Here is a 21,983-nt window from a genome sequence, read left to right on the forward strand (position 1 = left end):
CTTGCTGAAGCCCTTTTCAGAAATGCTAACAAAGGATATGCGATACGTTACTACAGGCGACGCTCCTCAGGATACTGTACGACGATGCGAATGTGTTTGGGGAGCTGGGGAAAAAGATGCTGAGGATGAAGCAATAGCTTCGGCAGCAAGTAATACGTATCACTGCAGCTGAATTCAGTTCAATCGAAAGGAAAGCTGCTCGGCGATACTTCGAAATTGGCTAGGGAAATATTCGAGGGAGGGGATTGCGAAAGTAACTTGCGAAATTCATGTGATGCCACTTCCATTGTGACAAGTGACAAATGAGTTTTTCAGGGCGGGCGAATAAAAAAGCGGGTTTACCGTTAAATTTCCCCCATTTCCACAGCCACACACACACACTCCGACGAAATGGTCGATCGTTCACGGAAGGAATAAATCGTCCTTCCGATGGATGGAACCTGGTACAGTTGTCGGAAGTCTAATTTGGTAGAGTGAGTTAAAGCAAGGTAATGGTGATTTATTGTGGAAACTTGCACTCGAGTAATCGTTCGGAAACTAATTTGCGTTCCAGTATATCAAAGAATCGAATTATATGAACTCGTTGCAATACAGGCATCTACAATGCAAATGTGCAACATCGTAATTCCACGAAATAAGTACCTTTGCTGGGTTATATCTTTCGTCACAGGGAGTCATTCAGGACTTTCATATGCCCGGAATTTCAATGGAGTGTATGCACCCGGTTCTGGGAGAGCTTTAGAATCCAATCAGAGTGCTCCACAATTACACATCAGTGCCAATCACACCGGTGACCAGCGGTGCCCCATCATCTCTCAAAAGCTAGTGTCAGTGCTTTTTCTTGGAAAGTGTTATCAATGTTGCGCTCAGCATCATCAATGCTGCAACTAGACCATCATCTGCTATCATCTACCACCGAGCGCTGCTGGTGACACTTCCCTTATCCAGGGCGCAACACTTGACGGCAACTTGTGTCAATCAACTTGGTGTTAGTTTTCCACTTGGTCGAATCGGAACCCGCATGTCCCGCATTTCGATTACGGTTAGGTTCCGCTTCGTGGCGAAAGGATCTGCGGGAGTATGTGGCGACTGCTGCTGCTGCTGCTGCTGCCGGCGAGTTGATAACGATAGCCCGCCACAAGCTACGGTGTGGGTACGAATGCTCCCGGGCATCACTGACGATAATAGTCTGGCTATGTTAGATATGAATTATTTAAACATCGTCCGGGCCAATGTTTGAGATCCAACCACCGGTGGTGGTGGTGGTTCCGTTCCGTGGTTTTGTAAGGATCTTCATTCTCTAGATTAGCCCATACACGAGGAGCACCACCGTGGGGGGTTATGTAGACGATGGAACAGCGCAGCACACACGCACAGAGGCACACATACAGATTCAACGGAACGGAACGGATGTGTTTAACAAGCTAATAGTTTCGGCATCATATTTTCTCCGGGAAACGGTCGGCTTCCGGACGGGGTGGTGGAGGGGTATGTTGATAGATATTCCCAGACAAGTTACCTTTTCCGGCGGTCTTGTTCGGTGACGCTCCCTTGCTACCGGCGTTCTTCTGCTGCGGTGCCGGGCTCGCTAGCTTGCTGGACGCCTTCTCGACGTCTCCCCCAGCGGCCGGGGTTTTATCGCAATCTTCGGCCATAGTTGGCGGTGGCGGCGGCGGCAGTATCGAGTAGTCGAGCAGGAGCGGCGCTCAGAACGGTCTAACCTTGCTTTCGACTTCGAATTCGCGGTTTAGCAGAAGGGTTTTATTTTCTTTGAGGAGTTTTCTTTTGATCAAACGGGAACACACACACACACACGCACACAGACACACAGATTTCACAGCCGATTACTGGCGAACACTAGAGCTGGAACATGAACACTGGTAACACACGAGGATCATTAGATCGAGGACCGAAGACAATTAGAAAACATCACCAAAAAAATCACGTCCAACGATCCGAAAGTAATAAATTGATAAAAGATGCACTTTCGTAAGGTCCGAATTTGGTTCTGTCTAGTTTGCTTTACCACCAACGTCCAACCAAAGTCGCTACAAAGCACTCACTCCCACTCCAACGACAACTTTTCTGCTTCTTCCTTTACTTCACAAAATGACTTTAGATCAAGACGCACTCCGACGAGCACTAGTCTGCTTCAGTGAGCTCTGCGGTGCGCGCTAGCGGTTCGATCGACCGATGGCACCGATCTATCTCCGACCAGCTGCCGCGAAATAAAAACGGGAATTAACTGAAACAGAGATTCGCCATCGCGAATAAGCGAGCGGCGCGAGCAGCGGCGACACCGACGATCGAAGACGGCGACGGTGACGATGCAGAGGGTGCAGCGGTAATGTGGCGGTAAACGAAAACAAACCGAGATATCGACCATGATACCGAGGCCAGCGGTGGTAAAAGGGTTAAAAGGCAAGGTGTTAGTGTGCGTGTGTGTATGTGGGCATCAGTGCTAAAACGTGAACTCCACCTGGTTTCGAGCGGACACGAACGACGGTGGGTGTCGGCGATCGTGAAGGTCGGCGATCGAGCAACCGAACCACGAGGACAGACACGAGGGACACGAAATGTTATGTTTGGGAGGGGGCGGCTATACCACATCAAGTGCGATCAGTGTACGGCAGAATGGATGGACAGAAGGAAAATCCGCGAATCCCCTCGTGAGTAGAGGACTAGACGTCAACTTCCTTTCGCGCGAAATGCATGTTATGATTAGCGGGCGTGAACCATCAACAAAATAAATAAAACAAAAAACACCCCTTTGGGCCGATAATGAAGATTCCTGATCTCCGAAAACACGTCAACAAGATTAGTGGCACGTCAGACCGGACCGGAGTGTGCAAGCGAGCAGAAAAATCGACAACCAGCAATAGCCGAAAGCCGCGGTGGCATGCTCCTGCCGCACTACTCACAAATCATAAAAATAATTCGCGACCCGCACTGGCAACTGTGATGGTTGTGATGTCCGCCGTATAGCGTTTGCCAAAATGATTTTTCGCGAGCGAACGAGCGAGCGAAAAAAAAAATGGCGAGCAATAACCCAACTACAACCAACCAACCAACCAACCAACCCACCGATGGATGGGCCCCGGGGTGATGAAAAACAGTGTGGAAAATTGAATTTTTAGGCGACCTAGGGCTGTTTCATGCCGTGCCGTGGATGTGCAGATTTCAATTTCGTTGGCCCTCGGCGACCTCAATCAGGGCGGGCCAACATTATTATGATCCTGCGCGAATGTGTTGGTGTGGTCAAGGTTGATGAGTGGTTGATCAAAAAACAAAAAAAAAATCCACCCCAGGACTGCGTGGACAATGCTGACCACGTGTGAGGTGGTCACTATTCGCGGCTTGGGAGGGTCGCTTGTTGTTTGCGCAGGACAAGGAATTTTCAATTTAATTCTAGCATTTTTTGTTGTTGCTTTGGCCACTCACATACCACAACCAGAGGCCAGAGGTAGAAGGAAGAGGCCGGAAGCAGGTGGGGACGCTTTGGCTACTAGCGCTGCTAATAATGATCATAACGATGATGGTGACGGTGATGGTGATGATGATGGAAGGGTTTACAATTTTTTGGCAAACGAAATTAATAACGCTACCAACCGCACCCGGACACGTGATTTATGGTTTTCAGGGCCGAACACACATTTCGCAATCGGCCAAGCCAAGGAACGTGGTATGAGGGGACGCCAGGTTCACCGGGGAGGTCGGGGAGTCACAAGATGGATACTTATTCCTTTCGCTATGTTTATTAATGCCTTCTTTAGAAGCGCCAAGCTGCTAGTTTGGCCTCCCTCAAAAACAGACGCCCTCTACGCGATCCTTATCACCAACATCGTCATCAACAGCAGCACTTGGTGCTATCCATCATTAACTATGCGCTGCGTGTGGTCGTCGTGGATTATGAGAAAGTAATGGTGAAGAACAAGACGAAGAAACAGAAGGCGCGCTGTTCCACGAAGAAGCGTGAGAAACTTTGGTCTTCCCGGCACCCATTCTGGGAAAATCCTCGGAAAATCGGAGTTCGCTGAAACGCGAAACTAAAATGGCGTATCCTTAAACTTGTTCAGCAGCCGCGCTGGCTGGTGACACTTTGCCACGTGCGCGATACAAAGCACGGCGGGCGTTGTGGTGGCGTCAACTGTCGGCGACTTCATGAGCACCACCGACGTGCGCGCGCGCGTGTGTGTGTGTGCGAGAAGCCGTGGCAAATACGCGGACACCAGGTGCGACATCAAATTATCTGACGATTTTCCACTTCAACGAAACCGCGCGCTTTCCACGTAAAGCAGCTTCCAGTGTCCCCCCCTGCCTTGCAGGCTTAGTCCCAGGTGTGAAAATTCCCTTTTCCCAGCACATTTGTACGAAAGCGGATCACTTCCCACACATACACGCGCGCACATCGGGACTCTGGGCCGTGACCTTCACTTTGCCCTTTCCAGGGTCCTTCGGGTGCCGGTGGGGCACTTGAAGGGAATGAAAATGCGCGCACCATCGTCGCGATAAGGGGCACAAGTCCTATTGCTACACTAATTCGGGTTCTGGAAATAACCAAAAATCATGAGCTACTTGGTTGGCTTTGGTTGGAGGAAAGTGGACTTCGTGATTGATTTCACGCGAAAAATTAATCCTTATCGCAAAGGAGATAGAGAGAGAAGGAGGAAGAGAACTGAAGAGCACCGAATACAATTAGTAAACACCAAAGGCGGGTTTTCAATCCCGTTTCTCCATTGTTTCATCAAACGTCTCAATACGTTTCGTGGAACACTTCGAGTTACTGGAAGCTGTTAGGGCGCCGAAACCGTCACTGGCCCCTTATGCTGACTTTCGCTTCGTCGAAACTCGAATGACCGTTTCCCTTGCAATACTCGCTTGCAGCTTGCGAGCGTTCGAGCTCAATTTAATGTAACGACAACATCACTTGAACTTTGACTGGGGCGCCCGAGTGCGCGCTCGTGCGTACGCAACCGCTACACTGGCGTAGAGCACCGTTTTTGATCATCGCCAGCTGTTGTGGTCAACCGGTGGCGGTGAGGTCTGATGCTGCGAGAGCACATGATGCCCCGTGACAGCGAGTGGCGATATCGATCTTTCCGATTTGGTGCCGCCGCTCAAGTGATGCCGCCGCCACCGCCACAGCCGCTTAGTAACGTGAGGCCTTCCCGTCAACTGCGCTCAGGGTTGAAGCCCAGTCATGCTAATGGTGCACATGTGGTGGAGGTGGTGGTGCAACGAAAATGTACATTCCGGCTGTCTTAACAATGCAGCGGCCCCTGGCCGGGCAACCTCTTCTCACGCCAATATGCGTTTCGCTTTAAGGGTTGGCGGCGGCTATTTGTGGAGCTTGATTGTGCGACAAGCGGCAAAATGAGAGATGGGTTTCTTATTTGATCTCGACATGATTTATCAGTTAGCGTGCGGTACTGGCGGTGGTTCCGTGTACTTGCCGATCGTTTATGCCGACAGCTTCAGTCCCAAGATTGCCATGAGCCAGCTTATGGGAGGGGATTAGTTATTCAATTTTTCAAAACAATTTTTGTTGAGTGTTGAACCGTTTAAGATTATTGTGTAACTACTTTTTGGTCCATCGAAACAACAATCGAACCCGAAACCTTGAAGCAGATTTCTGCAAAATCCACATTTTTAAAGACTTTTTTAAAGTCCTTTTTTGGTTCAAATTACTGGATCGTTTATCATTCGCGACTTTATCTGGGATTACCACAAAGACTCTATTGAACAATGTTTGGCTCTAGAGTGACTGTAGAGAGGGAATTAATTCACCTAAAATCTCTTACTGATAGCAACTCATTCCTCATCTTCTGCGATACGATCCTCATCCGACACAGTAGTACATCCAGTAGTGCAAACGAAGCAATTCGGAACTCATTAAAAACGACAAAATTAAAAACCCCGCCAGACATACCCCAGCAGTGGTGGGGAAGATTATAATAATGAAACGGAATGAAACTAAAATTTCTTCCCTTCCAGACGGTCTGGTGGCCCAGTGGGGAAGCTCCTTTTATTCCGCGGAACTTCCTTCGGCCCGAAAAGTGTTCAAACAATGAACACCATGAGCTTCTTCTTCTGCTGCGCGAACAGTGTGTGAGCCTGTGCCTGTGTGAGTAAATCTGTTTGAATAACACACGGTGAGGAAGGGGAAGGCGCGAAACAGGCCGGCCGGCCGGCCGGCAAGGCAAGCTGGTGCAGATTGTGTCAACATTTCACCGAAATGAAATTTCCATTCTCGGCAGAAAAATAGCGCGGATTTCATTTGCCTTCCCCGCCCGGAGCGCGGCAGTTTTGGCATCGCGAGCATTCTTTTCTCACTCACCCAACCAGCCAACCACCAACGCACCCGTCCAGCCAGCCAGTCAGCCAGCCAGCTTTCCGCCATTCTTTAGACACTGCATTTGCTTTCTTCACCGAAACGCCTTCGCGTGTGTTGTGGACAATAGGAGGACAGCGCATAGAGCATGCCGGGCATGCGAGGTGCAGCCAAAAGTTTTCACCCGGACATTTGGAGCGATTATCCCGCGGTAGAACTTGGTCGTTTAGCCAGAGATTGTGTGGCACAGGAAGAAAAGGGGAGACGCTGACGCAAGAGGAACTGCTGTGCGGTCCAGAGATGTGCGGTCCAGAGATGTGTGCGTCATCGTCGGCAGTACATCAGTTATGGTTCAGTAACATCACATCTCGGTGACGCCCGGAATGGCCACCGTGGGTGTAATTAAATTAATTCCATTTTCCCCGGGGGTGTAGGGAGTGGGAACAACTCATAAAGGAGAAAGAGCTCCCGAGTAGTGGCCGGAAGTTGCAGTGCGTCCAGGCTCCCCGAAATGTTCCCTGAGATCCCGTTTTTGGTATTCCAACTTTTTGTGGTCGCTCCAGCGTTGTAATGAGAGTTCACTAAACAGTTTGTGTTTGTGCGTAGCGCACGGCGCACGGCGCAGGGCATTGTGTCGATGTACGTTGTACAAAGGAAAGGGCTGTCTCAGAGGCAGCACACGGTCGGGTCGGACGTTTGAACGGTGAACGAGTTCTACCGAAGCCCAGTTTCTAAGCTTTCTGCTTTCTTCCCGCACTTAATGACCACCTTGTTAGTCACAATTGGCCCAAGGGGTTGGTGCAGACTTCACAAGATGTCCCGACACCTATATAGTACAAGGCACCGGACCATACACCACCCTCGGTTTCAGCACCCCAAAACCCTGCTCGGCAGAACGGCAGAAATAAAAGTTTCTTAATTAGTCCTGGCAAACACCGAGGCCGGCCAGCGATACCGCGCTCAAACGCGCTCCACCAACTTCTTGCTCAACTCGAAGAACCGGGGATGACCACCACCGGCGGAAGTTTTGCACTTCCCCAAGCCCTTCCTACGCTACAGATCCTTTTATCGTTTCTGGCTGCGTACTTTCTTTGCTTCGTCTTTTCTCCCTTCCCAGCAATTTTCCTTCAGGAAAATAATTCAGCCGAACGCGGTGATTACGGTGTCCTTGGGTGGTGCCTCTCGCGAAACCGAAACGGAAGCAGTAACGCCCTCGTTTAGCGATTAATTTCGTTTTATAGCAGATAGTTTGGGGTTTTTTTTTTGTGAAATTGTTATTCTCATCGTTATGGGTAGGACGATGCATAAAAGCTCGGAGTATGCTATGCAGTAAAAGAGGAACGCTCGCGTCATGTTAGCGTTCCTTCAGCAAATTGCAATAGGACTAAGCCGTGTCTCGTCCTGGCCTTTTGGCCTGTCTTTGTGAGGACGGAAAAATCAACAAATGGCACAATAAATCGATAATCGGTCAGGCTTTGCCCTAGAGGTAGCCCTACAGAATAAGGAGGCACTCGTGCGATCCTCACCTCACCCCTGTGCTCTACCCCTCGATGGCTCGGACGAGACCAAATTCATTATACACAAATATACGGTCACTGGGCTGCTGGTTTGTTGGCATCAGCCGGTCGCGGTTTTGAAACTAATCGGATTTACCCGCCCCCGGGGGGGAACACATTCTATCAGCACTGACCAGCACCCATTGGTCATCGTCTTTGGTAGGGTGTTAGGCAGCCAGGGCTCCTGGCCTGGCCTGTCACTGGTACGCCCGGTATGGTGGTGTTGGTCTCTCTATCAAAACTTCACCCTAACAACCCGGTAGCCCGGGCGAAACCCCACACAGCACACGGCAAAGGCAATCGTTTACGGTGGCGTTAAGTACGGTACAATGTCACCGGGCTGTCAATTAATGGCTGACGGGCGAAGTGAAACCAGTGGTGGTCATTACGCAATGGCTGCTCCTCGGTAGCAGCTCATGACCAGCATAAAGCTCTCCCCGGCCCCCTGCCTGGTTCAGTTGGACAAAACATATTTCTCTCTCGCTCTCTTTCTCTCTCTCTCTCTCTCTCTCTCTCTCTCTCTCCCTTTCTCTCTCTTTCTCTTTCTGAGTTTCATGTATTTGCACAAAGCCCCTACAACGGAACGCTCACTTTGCAGTAGCATCAGCGGGGTAGGGAATGTAGGACGGGCAACCGGAAAGCGACCGAGTTTCTGCACTGGAGGCATTGTGCACGTGTTCCCAGGCCCCGGAAGCCATCCCAGCCGGTGATGGCACCGGGACTGTGCGACGGGATTACCGACAACCGACGGCAGATTGTGCAACGACCTAATTTCGGTCGGGATCGGCCATCTTCTCATGGTCGCGTAGCCGTTGTCGCGTCAGGCATACAGCCACCAACGTGGCCTAATCGTTGGAATCGCACGAATTGGCTCCGCACTGCTACTACTTGGTGGGTTTACCAGAAGGCAAAACACAGCGAACAAGATATGGCGCCGTACGCCGGAGGTATATGATTTCAATTTCAAACCACAGAAGGGCCTTTGCAAGGGCTGAAGGTCTTCCATCGGAGATAACTGTTTGGCATAATAACATCGTTGGGCGGACTGTTTACAGCAACGGTACAGCGGGATCATTGGGTAATCCTTTTCGTGATCGAAAAGCAAGATATGAACGGGTTGCTTACCTGCCCGTGGCCAAGAGGTGCCAAGACAGGCTAATCTTGGGTTCATAAAGTGTTATTGTAATGGTAGTTGGCAATGGGCTGCCTTTGCCCCTCTCGAGAAATCCGCAAAACCATCATCGCGAACAGCATCAGAATTTATGCTCTTCGGATAAAGGTATAGACGCTGATGGTTTAATAACGTCTGACATCTAAATGTACCAATGGACATACATACAATCGCGTTAGATTAAACATTGACGCTTAGGGTATCAAGTGATATAATCCTAAATCAGTAATGGACACATATAGCTAAAACCAATACAGGTGAGAAGCTCCAAACAGAAGCGTCCTGCATTCGATTCCAAAGAACGATTAAACTGAAAGGCCGAAAAGGTTTAGTACATCATTTCGCACGCGATTCGGAAGGCCACCATTAGCAAGCGGCCAAACAAGTGCGTGACTCGTCGTTTATGTGGTTCCAAATTATTATGGTCCCCAAATACGCGACCTCGAAGTCCTAAAACAACCAACTCATTCAAAACCCCCGGCGGCATGTTACGATTCCGGATTCCTTTCTTCGAATCCTCGAGCGAGAATGTCAATGACTTAGAAGCTGCTTTTGAACGTTCCCGGTACCCGAAAGAAAAAAGGGAAAACACGTTGTCGCCCACTAATTTCATTCCCACTTACTTCCGCTGCCCAACACGAAGATGGTTATTATGCGGATGGAACGGATTGCCTAGTTGCCAGAGGGTCGGTTGCGGGTTAAAAGTTCATCGGAATATGCGAAAGCGGCCGATTCTAGCGAAAGCCAGTGAACCAGAAAAAAAGGACAAAGCAACGGGCGCCAGGTTCCCGGGGTTGCGAAAAGGGCAAGCCCGCTTCCACTTAATCCGCCATATTCGATGAGTGCTGGCGGGACGCAGGATAAAGACAAAGTGTTGAAACCAGCAGTTCCCATTCACGCGGCATTGTGACCGGCGGAAGGGTACTGGATCGGGTTTTTGCGTTTGTCGCCAACAGCTGAACCAGCTATCGAATCTGGGAGTTTCCTCAAAAAAAAAAAACAAGAAGGGAAACATCGACAACGTCATCGGTCCGTGGGAATGGTAGGCCCAATGCTAGGCTTCGAGGAGCATGGAGAGAAGGGGTGGTCGAGGTTTATTTTATTTTTGGATCACGTTCAAAACCGATTTTCCATCCGCCTTGCGCGAAACCGTGACCGGACAGATGGAAGGAGGGGATGGGGCATCGTGTTTCTGTGATCTTGTTGTTTTTTTCTGTTGCTGTTGGTGCGACCGGAGACGGAACTAAAATTGAGAAGCAACTGCGGACAGCTGACCATTGGATCGGTGCCGATAGCAGTCGATAGGAACCGATGAAAATGAGCAACATCGCCAACAATTCGATTAAATGTGTCCATCTCGTGTCCAGCGCTGCAGATACCTATGCGGGTTCGCTACATTTTTGTGTCGCTTGGACATGGTCCGAGACGTTCGACGACGTGGCTTCGGTCCAGCCGGAATGTCTACATTTGCATACACGCGGCATGAGGACAGGGCCGGCATGAGAAGAGTGTGAACAACGAGTCGAACTGATGATGGTTTTTGTTTTGAACGTGAGACTAGGCGACACGCCTAGTCCAAACGATATTGAAACAATTGGGAATTGGGCTCACTAACACTTTCGGACGCTGTCACGCTGAATCTCAAGCCTTTCAACCGGACCACCGGACGAACCACTTTCAACAGTGGAAGTTTCGGTGCCCGGATGTCGTCGAGCCAAACTCCACATCGTATCCCGGGGCGATTCTGGAACTTGCAGCTTGTCAAAAAATGACAAAACGAACGGACGGAGTGGAGTTGTTGGTCCAGTGGCGTGAAAGGTGGTAAAAGTTGCCCTGGATTCGGTAGTCGGCACCACGTTTGGCCACGACGAATCTCCTTAGGACCGCTCCATCGCCGAGGCGACGTGTAGTATGCAAATTTGTTCCGCTCACTTCAACTGGGTCACTTCCTTCCAACCCGATCCAACCGTCATCACAGCGGCAAAGGAAAGGGAACAGTTTTTCTCGCATTCCCATTTCCCCCACTCGCTGCGGCGTCGCTCCGACACAATACAATTGCGAAAGGATGCAGAGCGCTTGCGGATCGACCCAACGTCCGGTGTTCGGTTTGGGAAAAGTGTAGGAGAAAGAAAAAAAAACCGGGCGCTTTTCTTTCTCTGGAGCGCATGGTCCAGGGTTGCTCCAGACTGGCGCCAATAATTGGGGCGGCCCCCCCATCCCATCCATCCACCGTATGGTCTCTATGGTGAGTAATCAGGCAAAGATGATACACTACGGAATGGACAAATGGCAAGAAAATATGGTGTCTCGCATCAAACCCTACGAGTAAGCAAGCCAGTCTAGACTGGCATTCCGCTACGGACCACGAGGAAACAGCTCCCCGCTTTTAGTATCACGGAAAGTATCACTTTGGCCATTCCTTCTTCGTCTTCTCCTTCTCGGCCAGGTCGTTGCTCGTGCCTGTCGCCTGACGCGAGAAGACCCCGTTGTAGAAGATTTGGTTGATGATTGTGTGATCGTGAAAATTGAAATTCAAATCAAATTTTCCCCCTCTACCCACTTCCACTCTGGACTTCTGGACCGGAAGATACGGCATGTGCACCAGCAGTTGCCGGCCAGCAAGAGGCCACGCCTGTCCCGACCTGTCTTCACCATGGAAGATTCGTGAAGGCGTGAATAGTTGTGCTATAGTTTGGCTGCTCGGTCTGACGCAAACACTGACGTTGATCTCTGGCCTGGGGTCGCGGTTGGCCGGCAAGATCCGGAGCACGGTGCGAGGGCACGATGACAGGAAACTCGATTCTCAATTTGCAATCAAACGGTTGTACGTCGCGAGGCATCTTCTAGGGCGTGTGGTTTACGCGTTTGTGTTATTTTTCACCAACTTCACACGTCCGCTACGGCCATCGCTTTGGAGAGCGGGGGTCGCAGGCATCAAACACCCGTGGAATGAAATAGATGATGATGGCCCGTCGAATGATGTAGCGACATACGACGCCAGCTCGCCAGCCGGTGGAGAAACCGGGCAGCAGGCCTTCGGGCTCGCTGATAAAATATTGAGCCGGTAATTGGATTGCTGCCGGGGCGTAACGTTCCCCGCGTGTGACAGAATTCCTCACCGACGACTACGACGACGACGACCTTCTCGGTGATCATGCCAGCAAAGGTGTGGTACCGGGGACACCGAATTGTGACCGAGCGAAAATCGCAAAATTTATGTGTGACACTTGAGGTAGATTGAGGAGAGAGATAAGAGAGGAGAGTTTGAAGGGAAAAGTTTTGCAACCTCCGAAAGCACTGCAGACCTGGTGCTGGTGTCCATATCGTGGGTGACATTACCGGCCGTGAAATTGTGATCTATATCGCATCCAACTAATGCGAATATATGGTTCATCCCTCGCGCGCCAGCCTTGCGCTGATCTCTTGGAAGTTAGATAATGTAGTTTGCGAAAAAGTTAATGAAAAAATTTAACCGCATAGCACGCAATGGCACGCGAGGGTGATCGTAAGCAGTTATAGAAATAATCTTACTCCTTAAAAAAAACCAAACGATCCTTTAGGCCCGCAAATGTTGCGAAACACTGCCTCGTTCAAGAGCAGCAAACCCCTCGTTTATAAGGGACGCCCAAGAATGGGCTGGCAGCCACCACTTATCCTGCGCCAATGATTGCGCAACCTTTTGTGGGTGTGTCTTTTGGCGGGTTCACAAAAGCCTGCGAGTTTCACGGCGCACAAATTGAATCCTCGAATATGGCCCCTCAATCGTCGCCGTTTGTTTACCGAATCCTTCGGTTTGTCCGCAGTGAGAGTGTATTGCAAACATTTCACTGAAGCTCGATAGGCGATAGACCAGATTTAATTTGTCATCTCTCTGCGCTACCGCTTCACGCGGGGTTCGCTTCCGCCCAAACACTTCCGGTGACAGGTGTCTCAATTAATTGTATCCTCTCTTCAGCTAAGGTACTTTGCCGATTCAGACGCTTCTGCCACCTTAGCCATTTTCAAATAAAAAAGGAAAACATTTTTTTTTGGCAAGCGTTTCACCAAGTCAGGATAACGTTTTGCACCTGTATCGTGTTACATGCGTTACAAAGAGGCGACAAATACAGGAAAGCTCAATCGCCATCCATTTGGCCACTGACCCGGGGTTTTTGTAATTTTTCTCTAACAACAATCGTGCGTTATAGGAACCTAGACCATTGAGCCTTAGGTGGTGAACAGACTTCCAGATACCGGGTTTTTTTTTTTCAAAAGATAAGAAAACATCAACGTTATTCCGTGAGCTCAACCTGACGTGAAGCTTTTACGGGCTACCGGGAGGCTGTAACGTAACGCCCGGGTGTGTGTTGGTGCGCATGCTGCACAAACAAGGATTCGTACGCAACGCTCGCCGTCTGATGGTGGTGAGCCAACGAGAGCGTGCAATCCTGAGTGCTGCTCCCTCGGTCCACTCAACGGAGAAACGGGAATCGAGGCGGCGGCGAGATGACAGGTCACTACACTGCCGCTGCCGCTGGGTTGCCACTAGACTTTTATGGTATTTGTGTGCTCCATTACTGGAGCCATCGATTCCGCGTGGAGGAGACGAATTTTCATCCCGTTTAACCACCTCACCAGCTCGTTCTGCTCGGTTATGTATGAGTTTGTAAAGGGTATTAGAAAAGAACTTTGATTTTCCAGAACTGTAACGGTCGGGAATTGAATGCTACGGTGTTAAGGATCTGCCACGCTGCTATTACTGTGTGCCCCAATTTCGAAAACAAATCTTTTCACAAACACACTTATCGGTAGCCTTTTTTTGTTTGCTCCAGTTCTCTCACTTCCGCTAGCGCGCGCTCACTCTCTCTCTCTCTCTCGCTCGATGTTACGTTAACCACCATCAGCTGGAACTGTCATCCTCGCAGTCATCTTAATTTTCTGGGTAGGGCGCCTCAAGGTCTGGGTTCTATATTTGCTGCTCTCGCTAGTACACTTCCACTGAGCACGTTCCGTCCACGTTCCGCTTCAGCTTCAGCAAAAGGAGGCAAACCAGAAATTTACGGACCATTACAGCACAACAAAACAGTATCAAAGTGGTAACAGAGATTCACTTCCTACACTCCCTGCCTGCCTGCCTCCCACAATGCAATTGGTTTCCCTCGAGTGTGTAACTGTGAGAGCGGCTCCGCGGCCAAACATACACTAAAAATTGAGAACAGGAAAACACACTTCTTTACACACCATCACGACGTCATCTGTCAGGCCAGTTTACACACTAGCAAATGCTGAAGGATATTTTGAGCGCGTTACGACATAACGCAGTGGTTTGACAGTTTGTACACTACACCCTCTCCACTGGCTGCTTTCCGTAGGGTGGATCCGTAGTTCGCTTGTTTATGCTTTGCACAGATTTTAACAACTCAAGCGAAAGTCGAAACAAGTGGATCGAAACCTTTTCTTGCTACACTCTGCAGAACCTTCTGTCCATCGACCCTCGATTAACATTAGGCTTGAAATCACGTACACACGCCCTGGGCCGTGCTCCAATGATACGCGTTTTGCACTGATAACTGCAGCTTACGGCCATCAAAATCTGATGTAATGACGGTCAGTCACATAATGTTTCGAGTTCAGTGTAGCGTAACATATCACAATTAGTAACACTGGCAAGAAATCAGTTGCACCATCATGCAAACACAGCTGCACAAAACAAACACTCGAGTGTCCAGTTTTGGATGCTGGGTAGCGTATGGCACACGTACACACCTTGCCGTGTATCCTTCTTCCACCAAGAAAGAGCTCGAGCCTTCACGTACGCACAGCGGAAGCCCACCGTGAGCCGTTATCCGTAGTCTGCCGTGCCCAGGAGTCTGCCTCTGAAGCACACGGTGCACTAGAACCGGATTGCGGACCCTCCGATGGTGACGTCAGTGCTCGGACTGAGCAGATCTGGACTGATGCGGTTCGTCAGAAGCCTACCAGCCGACAGAGCAGTAGTGGGCAAAGACTAGCTACCAACGCTACCACTGATCGGCATCCGCAGGCTCCGGTGGTGGTGGTTCCACACAGCATCCCTCGGCGGGATGAGAAAAGTGAGCGCCAGCCTCCGCCAGACTAGGACAACAAAAGATAGCGAGCACAGGGAGCAGGCAGTCGTGAGATATCCGCTGCTGGCCTGGCATATCCCTTTGGCTGGAGCGAGCAGGCAGACATAACATAGTGTGAGTGAGAGCGGCCAGGAGCGGATGTCAGATGAAAATGGGAGCGAACGCGCAAAAGGGATGCGTATCCTAGGCATCGAGAAGCGACGACGTGTAGAGCGCAACGACGTGGTTTCAGTTTCCGTGCCGTTCCGTACTCCGAATCCGGCCATATCTCACTACGATCGAAGCCCATCCACGAGTGCCTCAGCGCGCTCAGCGTTCGTGCATGTGCCATGGCCGCATGGTCGCGAACGAATCTATTCGTCCGGTTTTTGCCTGGGGATAGCTGCTTTTGCACCTCCGGAGCACCAGAGCACCAGAGCAACATCCGCTGCGCCAGTCGCATCGCCAGACTAGTAGCGCTGGTTCCGGTAGCGGTGGAGTGGGGACACTAGCACTACCAACCCGGCGACCAACCCGGGCCAACGTTCTGGCTGGAGTCTTAGTCCTTTTTTTGTAAAAGCAAAAAACAGGCAAAGAAAGGATCTGAACTGAAGGATCCCAGAGAATGCTGCAGGAAGGATATCCTTGCAGGCCTTTCTTCGCGGTTAGTGACATCAAAAGGGAAAGGAACTCATGCCAAGCCGTTCAAGAAGGGCGGGAGTTTACTATATTTGCATGCCATTGGCGAATTTTGAAGATCTGTTTACAGTTCAAAGCCACTACTTGTACTATTAAGGGCTACAAGAGGCTGCGTGCGAAAGTATCGCCCGTGTGTTTCCAGGGCTTGTGGATAGGATTGTTTTATGGAGTTTTTGGGTTGCCCGGAATGCTATAGTTTCAGGAATGTAGGAATGTCATTTAGCTGCTACTCTTTGTAGTAGACCAAGCGGTCTATCGATAGTTGGGCGAAGATAGTCAAACATACTCTGCACACGCTTTGCAGCTGTCTAAGCGTCCACCCCTATACATCTGAATACAACACAACAACATACCCAGGTTGAATAACACTATTGCCCTTCCTGCTTGTCTGTGCCGTTTTTCACCTCCATCAGCGCCATGGCGTTGAAAATAAGGTCAAACTCACACAGCGCTACCTAACAACTACCGAGTTCCGAGCGGTCAGGGAAAGCGATGACATTTTCCCCAGGGCAGCCTCTCACCGCCGAACAGTACAGTACGGGCGACGGAAAAGCTTCTTCGCTCGAAGGGGAGGTGAGTCGGTTGAGTTCCCCATGTACCATGTGGGGAGACAACCGCACGACGGCCGCATCAATGTGTACGTTCGGATGTCAGGGGAATTCTGGCTGCTTCTAGGTTCTAGTTCTTACCGACCGACCGAGTGGATACGAGAAATCTGCTTGAGCATTTGAGCGCTTGTACCGTTTGGGTCGGGTACACGCTACAACACAGGAAATCAGGTCCGGGATTGAAGGTCATCGTTGCAAAACAGTTCCCCGCCTCTCACCTTGCGTCAGATTGAGGTGGTGGTTGTTCTGTCCTGTGATTAGAGTTCTGGATGTCAAAATGTAAGCTACACTCTCCCCAAGATATTGTTACACGTATCTAGAGCTGTTCTTTCTTCTTTGAAGCAGGAGGGCTTTTGTGATCCCAAATAAATTCTCAGCCATCGTTTCGTAAGGGTTAAATATGGTGAACCGAGCATGCCGAATGCAAATGAGCCACGGTGGAGACATAAAATGGTTGCTCATTAATCCTCATAATCCACCCCGTAAAAACACAGAAAGATACGAATCGGTAAACCCATTTTCGCCGCACTTTTCGCTGCTTGCGCGGATCCCTCAGCTGATCCCGCAGGAGCACCGGGCCGTATTGGGCCGCCCAGATCCGCCAAACCGATACAACCGAAACAATAAACAAGGATCAACTTCGATGAGCGAGTTGAGCTTAACAAGGGATCCGGTCCGTCGCCGAACCCGGGCATGGGTACTAGGCACGGTGCGGCTACGCTACCATGTGCCCAGTGGAAACACTCGCTAGTGGTGGTGGTGTTTGAGGTGCGTGCTGCGCAGACTCCGACTTCGAGCCATCCACAGACCATGTGGTGTGTACGTGCAGATGTGCCACGCGGAGAGCTCGGTTACGGTGAAATACGTTACGCTACGACCAGGCCCAACTGGCGTGCGGCGGACGCTGGAAAGTGGAACAGTTTGCGACCGAACCGAACCGGCGAGCCCTCGTTCCCGGGGGTTCGGCTTCGGTGTTCGCGTTCGAGCTGAACAGCGTTGAGCAAGGTCTCCTCTCTTCCCCTTTCAAGGGGTGTTTCACCTTTCGGTGGTCGCGAGAGCGCCCGGACACTCAGGAAGCTTTCAGAGCTTTTCGGTACACTTAATGTATATGGTGGTGTTTGGCAAACAAAGCGAGAAAGAGATAAAGCATAGTAAAAGGGGAGGTTGGACACTGCACACTGTGAACGTCGCAGAAACCGCTTTGTATGTATTGGGTAAGGTCGTCGCCGTCGTCGTTGTCGTCGTCGCTGTGAACGGGAGAGCTTTGACCGTCATGACGGCAGATGAACTTGAGAATGAATATTTAAGGACAGTGGAGCAATAGCTCGTAAATCTTTCCGTTACTGCTACATGCGATAATATGCGAGAAGGGTTCGGAAGAATGAACTAGAAAGATGGAATCATCCCTCAGAAAAAGGGAAAATATTAGCCAGTACTTTTGATAGACCAAGTTATAAGGATGATAAAAAAGCAAAAAATATGCGCAATGTGTGAAAACTGTTTTTAAAGTAACCGTAACACTCAGCTTTAAAGTAACCTTTCTCATTAATGACCTTACCGGAGCACCGGGTGATGAACCTTGTGACACCGATTAATGCTCGGCTCGCTCCCCGCTGGGTATCATTTAAAAACGGACGCTCTTTGCGGTCTCTTATTTTTCTCGACAATACCTCCGCGTGCAACACCTTCAGATGGATGGCCCCTAGTTAACTCGTAACAAAACTCGTCTGACCTTTTCTCTGTTTCTGTTGCCAACACCGCCAAGGTGCCAGGTGCTGCATTGAAGCGCACAAACAGTTGCTGCTCCATTAGATTGACCGACGTCGACAGTATATTCTCCCAGCTGGAGAGGAGATATACCGTCTATATAGCTATGGAGGAGATATACCGTCCGTGATTGTGAACGAAGAACAGACGGGTAATGAAGTAGAGCGCCGACACCTGGAGGCCAGATTTCAACGGGAACGGGGCACATCCGTAGCGAGTGTAATTGGTGAACGACGGTGGCAAATGGATATAATGAAGGCAGCCAGGAGCGCGCCCGGTGTCAGGATGAGCCAGGACGTACCGTGTGTACTAACTAACGATCCTTAAATGAGGCCATCCGAACCACCGGCACAGATCTTCATTCAATGCCCCTTTTGGGGCCGGGAATCAGTGTGTGGATTCGAAAAAGGGAGAAAACGGAGCGGAACGTTGTCCAACGGAGTCCCACAAGAAGTGACCCAGTAACAGAGTTCCGTCGCTCGTAATTCTGAATTACTGAACCAAACGCAACATCACAGCGTCGGCGGATACATCGTTATGCTGCGTAATTAATTCGCAGCGCTATCGTGGATGCATACTAACGCCCTCTCGAGAAAATGGTAACAACGTGTTACACTGGATTAGTAGACAACTACTTGAAACAGATTATTTGATGACAGATGACTTAATTGATAAAATAAAAATAATTGCGGAATGTTTGATAGGAATCTATAGCAAACAAGTTCAAACTCTAATCACGATCTCTTGCAATGCAAAAGGATACCCAGAATGCTGCAAATACTTGTTACATATTTCAGACCGAAAGTAACGTCATCTCGCTTAAAACCATTTTAACCAAACGCCTACCGGTGGCCACCATAACGAGAGTCAAAGGATTTGGGACGAGGATTAGTCATCCAAAAGGATTCCGAAACGGATTGCTCGGCAGTTGAGGATTACCGCGTGGAGGCATAAACTCGAACGACTTTCTCTCCCTTTCCATAAATTGCTGAATGGTGTCCTACGCTGGCTGACTGACTGGTTGGCTGGCTGGCTGGGCTGGTGACATATTTTACATCCCTCTGACCATGCTTGGTATTACAGATTACCGAAGCTTAGCCAGCTGGTGGTTGCTGGCCGGGAGATGGGTTTCATATGAGCATTCTCAAACGGATTGCTCAACAAGAATGCGATGTAACAGCGAAAATTGAGCTGATCGTTGAGAGGGAACGGGGGTGGAGCGCAGTGTATAGCAGCATTAATTTTTGTCGCTCCGTTGCCATCGTGAAGAGTGGATGACAATTTGAGCTACATCTACCCCCCTTTTGGCATTGCTGCATTTATGTACCAAATTTCAGTCTTCGGTTGGATGCTGACAGACTAAGTTTATCACTGGCGGTTTAAAACTAAACCGTTAAATACCGACTGACATCCTTACGACAAGTTTAATTCATTTTTGGGGTCCTGTTAAAACCGATGACAAAATAAAACAGAATTATGCAGATAATGAAAATTCTGCATCGTTCTGGAAAATAATTCAGAATGCCTATTTTCGAGGGGTATTTACTAGATGTCAGCTGTAACTTTTTCGTCGTAGCTAAGGACAAAACTAAGCCAAGGACCAAATTTAAGCTGTATATGTTTTAAATATTGAGTATTGAATTTTTTAAACAAATCTGAACAAATATTACTCACTTACTTACTTTTTTACTCACTTACTTACTTACTTACTAACTTATTTACTAAAATATGATTTAAATACTTATATTACTTACTTTGTTGGTAGCATATTTACTCATTATTAGAAACAGTTCTTTTGATGATGTGTCCCACCTCTTACCCCGACATAGGTTTGAGATAGTCGAAAATTATCGTTAAGATATTAAAAATCATACATACAACGAAGCGGTGGCATTTTTCTCTTTCTCGCGCTTACCTGGAAAAGTAATAGAAAAAATAAACATATCGTTAGAGATAAGTTATTTTTAATCTTACATCTGAAATACCTAAACGACCCAACTTGGTACGTAAAAAACAAATGAAGATGCAATGGTTTTACTATAATTTCTCTTCATCATTTCTGTCGTGCGAAATAGGCAAGCGGAGAACCGTAAAACCGGAAGACAAATGTGCAGAGGGTATGATGTGCTCGGAATGAACGAACCAGGTGAACGCTATTGGGAAAGCTTTCATCCCTCGGGAACACATGCTTCTAGTTAACGAGAATCGAACTTAATAAGTTTACACAGGAACGAAACTCATCGTATGATGGTTTGGACCAGAACAGTTACTCAAACTGCCATGAAAGATCAAAAGATTAGAATGAAGTGTATTGACTGCACTAAACATATACTGCGACGAAATTTCCTTTTGCACTAAACTTGGAAGACAATATACCAGATTCATTATTATCTATTTTGTTTAATGTCGCTTCAATTCAATGTTATCAAAAGGTTGCACGACAAAGCTTTCGCCAATGTAATGCCTGCTCTGTACACGCAACTAACAAAGAATACTAGTGAGGCGAAGCTGTCTGAAACTGACAGCTGTCGATTCCTGCTAGACCCCCTGTGGAAACCTTCGCTATGTCGGTCATACATGCAAGCAGCGACTATTTACCGCGTACCATTTCCATTTCAATCAGAATTGATCCCTACACCACCGTGCCACACACAATCATGCGGCCGATTGATGCAGAAAAATTCAATCAATCTCACACGTATGCTACGTGACCGGCTCAATGAGAACACTCCCGGGGGATAAAACAGAGAAAAACAGCTGGACAAGCCCTCGGATCATCAGCATAGCATAGCCTGGTGTGCCCGTGATGTAAATTCTGGACGACAGACAATGCGGCATTCTGGAAAGGTCAATTTCAGCCATTCGCCTCTCTTCTGCCGTTTGCTGGAAACGACACAAAAACAGGGTACTACATGGGAAATAATAAAATTACTGACCAAAGGAGGAAGCGTCTGGTTAAACGAAGCGTCTAATGATTGTTTTTGCTCCCAGGGAGAATGGGGAGCTTTTCCTGTCAGCAACTGAAACAACAACACTCGTAAAAAATGCCCGGACGTCTACCTATACAAACATGTTCGACCTCGCCCTTCACATGGTCAGGCAGCACCTTGACCAGCAACACAATTAAATTTTAAATTGAATTTCGGTTCCGGCCACAGGAAAGCGGTGAATGTGTTAGAGCTACTCCCAACAGCCAACACTGGCTCTGGGCTGAGTGGTAAGCACATCCATCGAGAGAAAGAGAGAGTGTCCCTCGATGGTTATAAAGTGAATTTATGAACGGAAGGTAATAACTCAATCCTTCATTTACAAACTTTGATGAATTAAAAATAATTAACATGCCGAACCTAATAGTCAGCAACATCCTGTGGAAGCCTCCTGTGGTTGCAACAAGTGTGAGCAAACTTTAGCAAAACACGTTTCAAAACCATAGGCTCGTACCTAGACCACAGGGAGAGGGAGGAAGTGCCAGCAGCTTATGTTAAACATCGCCGCTGGAATTGGTTTTGATTTGCGGTGTTAAAATTGGTTTCAAGTATACCTGGATACGAACGTACGAGAATTCCATTCATTATTGAACAACTCTATATCCTGCTGCTGCTGCTGCTGCTGCTGCTGTTACTCATCGTTTAACCAACAAGGCACTAATTGCGAAACGCTTGTTTGTTAGGCTAATCAGATGCGTTTGATGGTCTGATACTGACAGCTCATTCCGTTCGACAGTATAATAGCCTTGGAGCACCGTTACGTAGCATAACGGTTCCACTCTACATTTTCCATGTTTCA

The 21,983-nt window shown here is 48.9% G+C and overlaps 1 protein-coding gene across 10 annotated transcripts in view; it reads right to left on the minus strand.

Moving 5' to 3' along the window:
• Positions 1-21,983, minus strand: part of LOC125953644 (solute carrier family 12 member 4) — a 114,541-nt gene that overhangs the window by 59,735 nt on the left and 32,823 nt on the right. Inside the window, exons 1-2 of one of the 10 annotated variants that reach the window (XM_049683334.1) lie at positions 14,804-15,017; positions 1,520-1,877 (exon numbers count right to left, since the gene is read on the minus strand). The exons of 6 other annotated variants lie outside the window; for them this stretch is intronic. In XM_049683334.1, the coding sequence (XP_049539291.1) occupies positions 1,520-1,655 (136 nt within the window). In that variant the 5' untranslated portion in view covers positions 1,656-1,877; positions 14,804-15,017. Of the gene's footprint in view, positions 1-1,519; positions 1,878-3,303; positions 3,323-14,803; positions 15,018-21,983 lie in introns of those variants that run through there. 3 more of the 10 variants (XM_049683329.1, XM_049683330.1, XM_049683331.1) reach the window with 3 other exon arrangements.

This window comes from Anopheles darlingi, chromosome 3, assembly GCF_943734745.1.
Source record: "Anopheles darlingi chromosome 3, idAnoDarlMG_H_01, whole genome shotgun sequence".
NCBI lineage: Eukaryota > Metazoa > Arthropoda > Insecta > Diptera > Culicidae > Anopheles > Anopheles darlingi.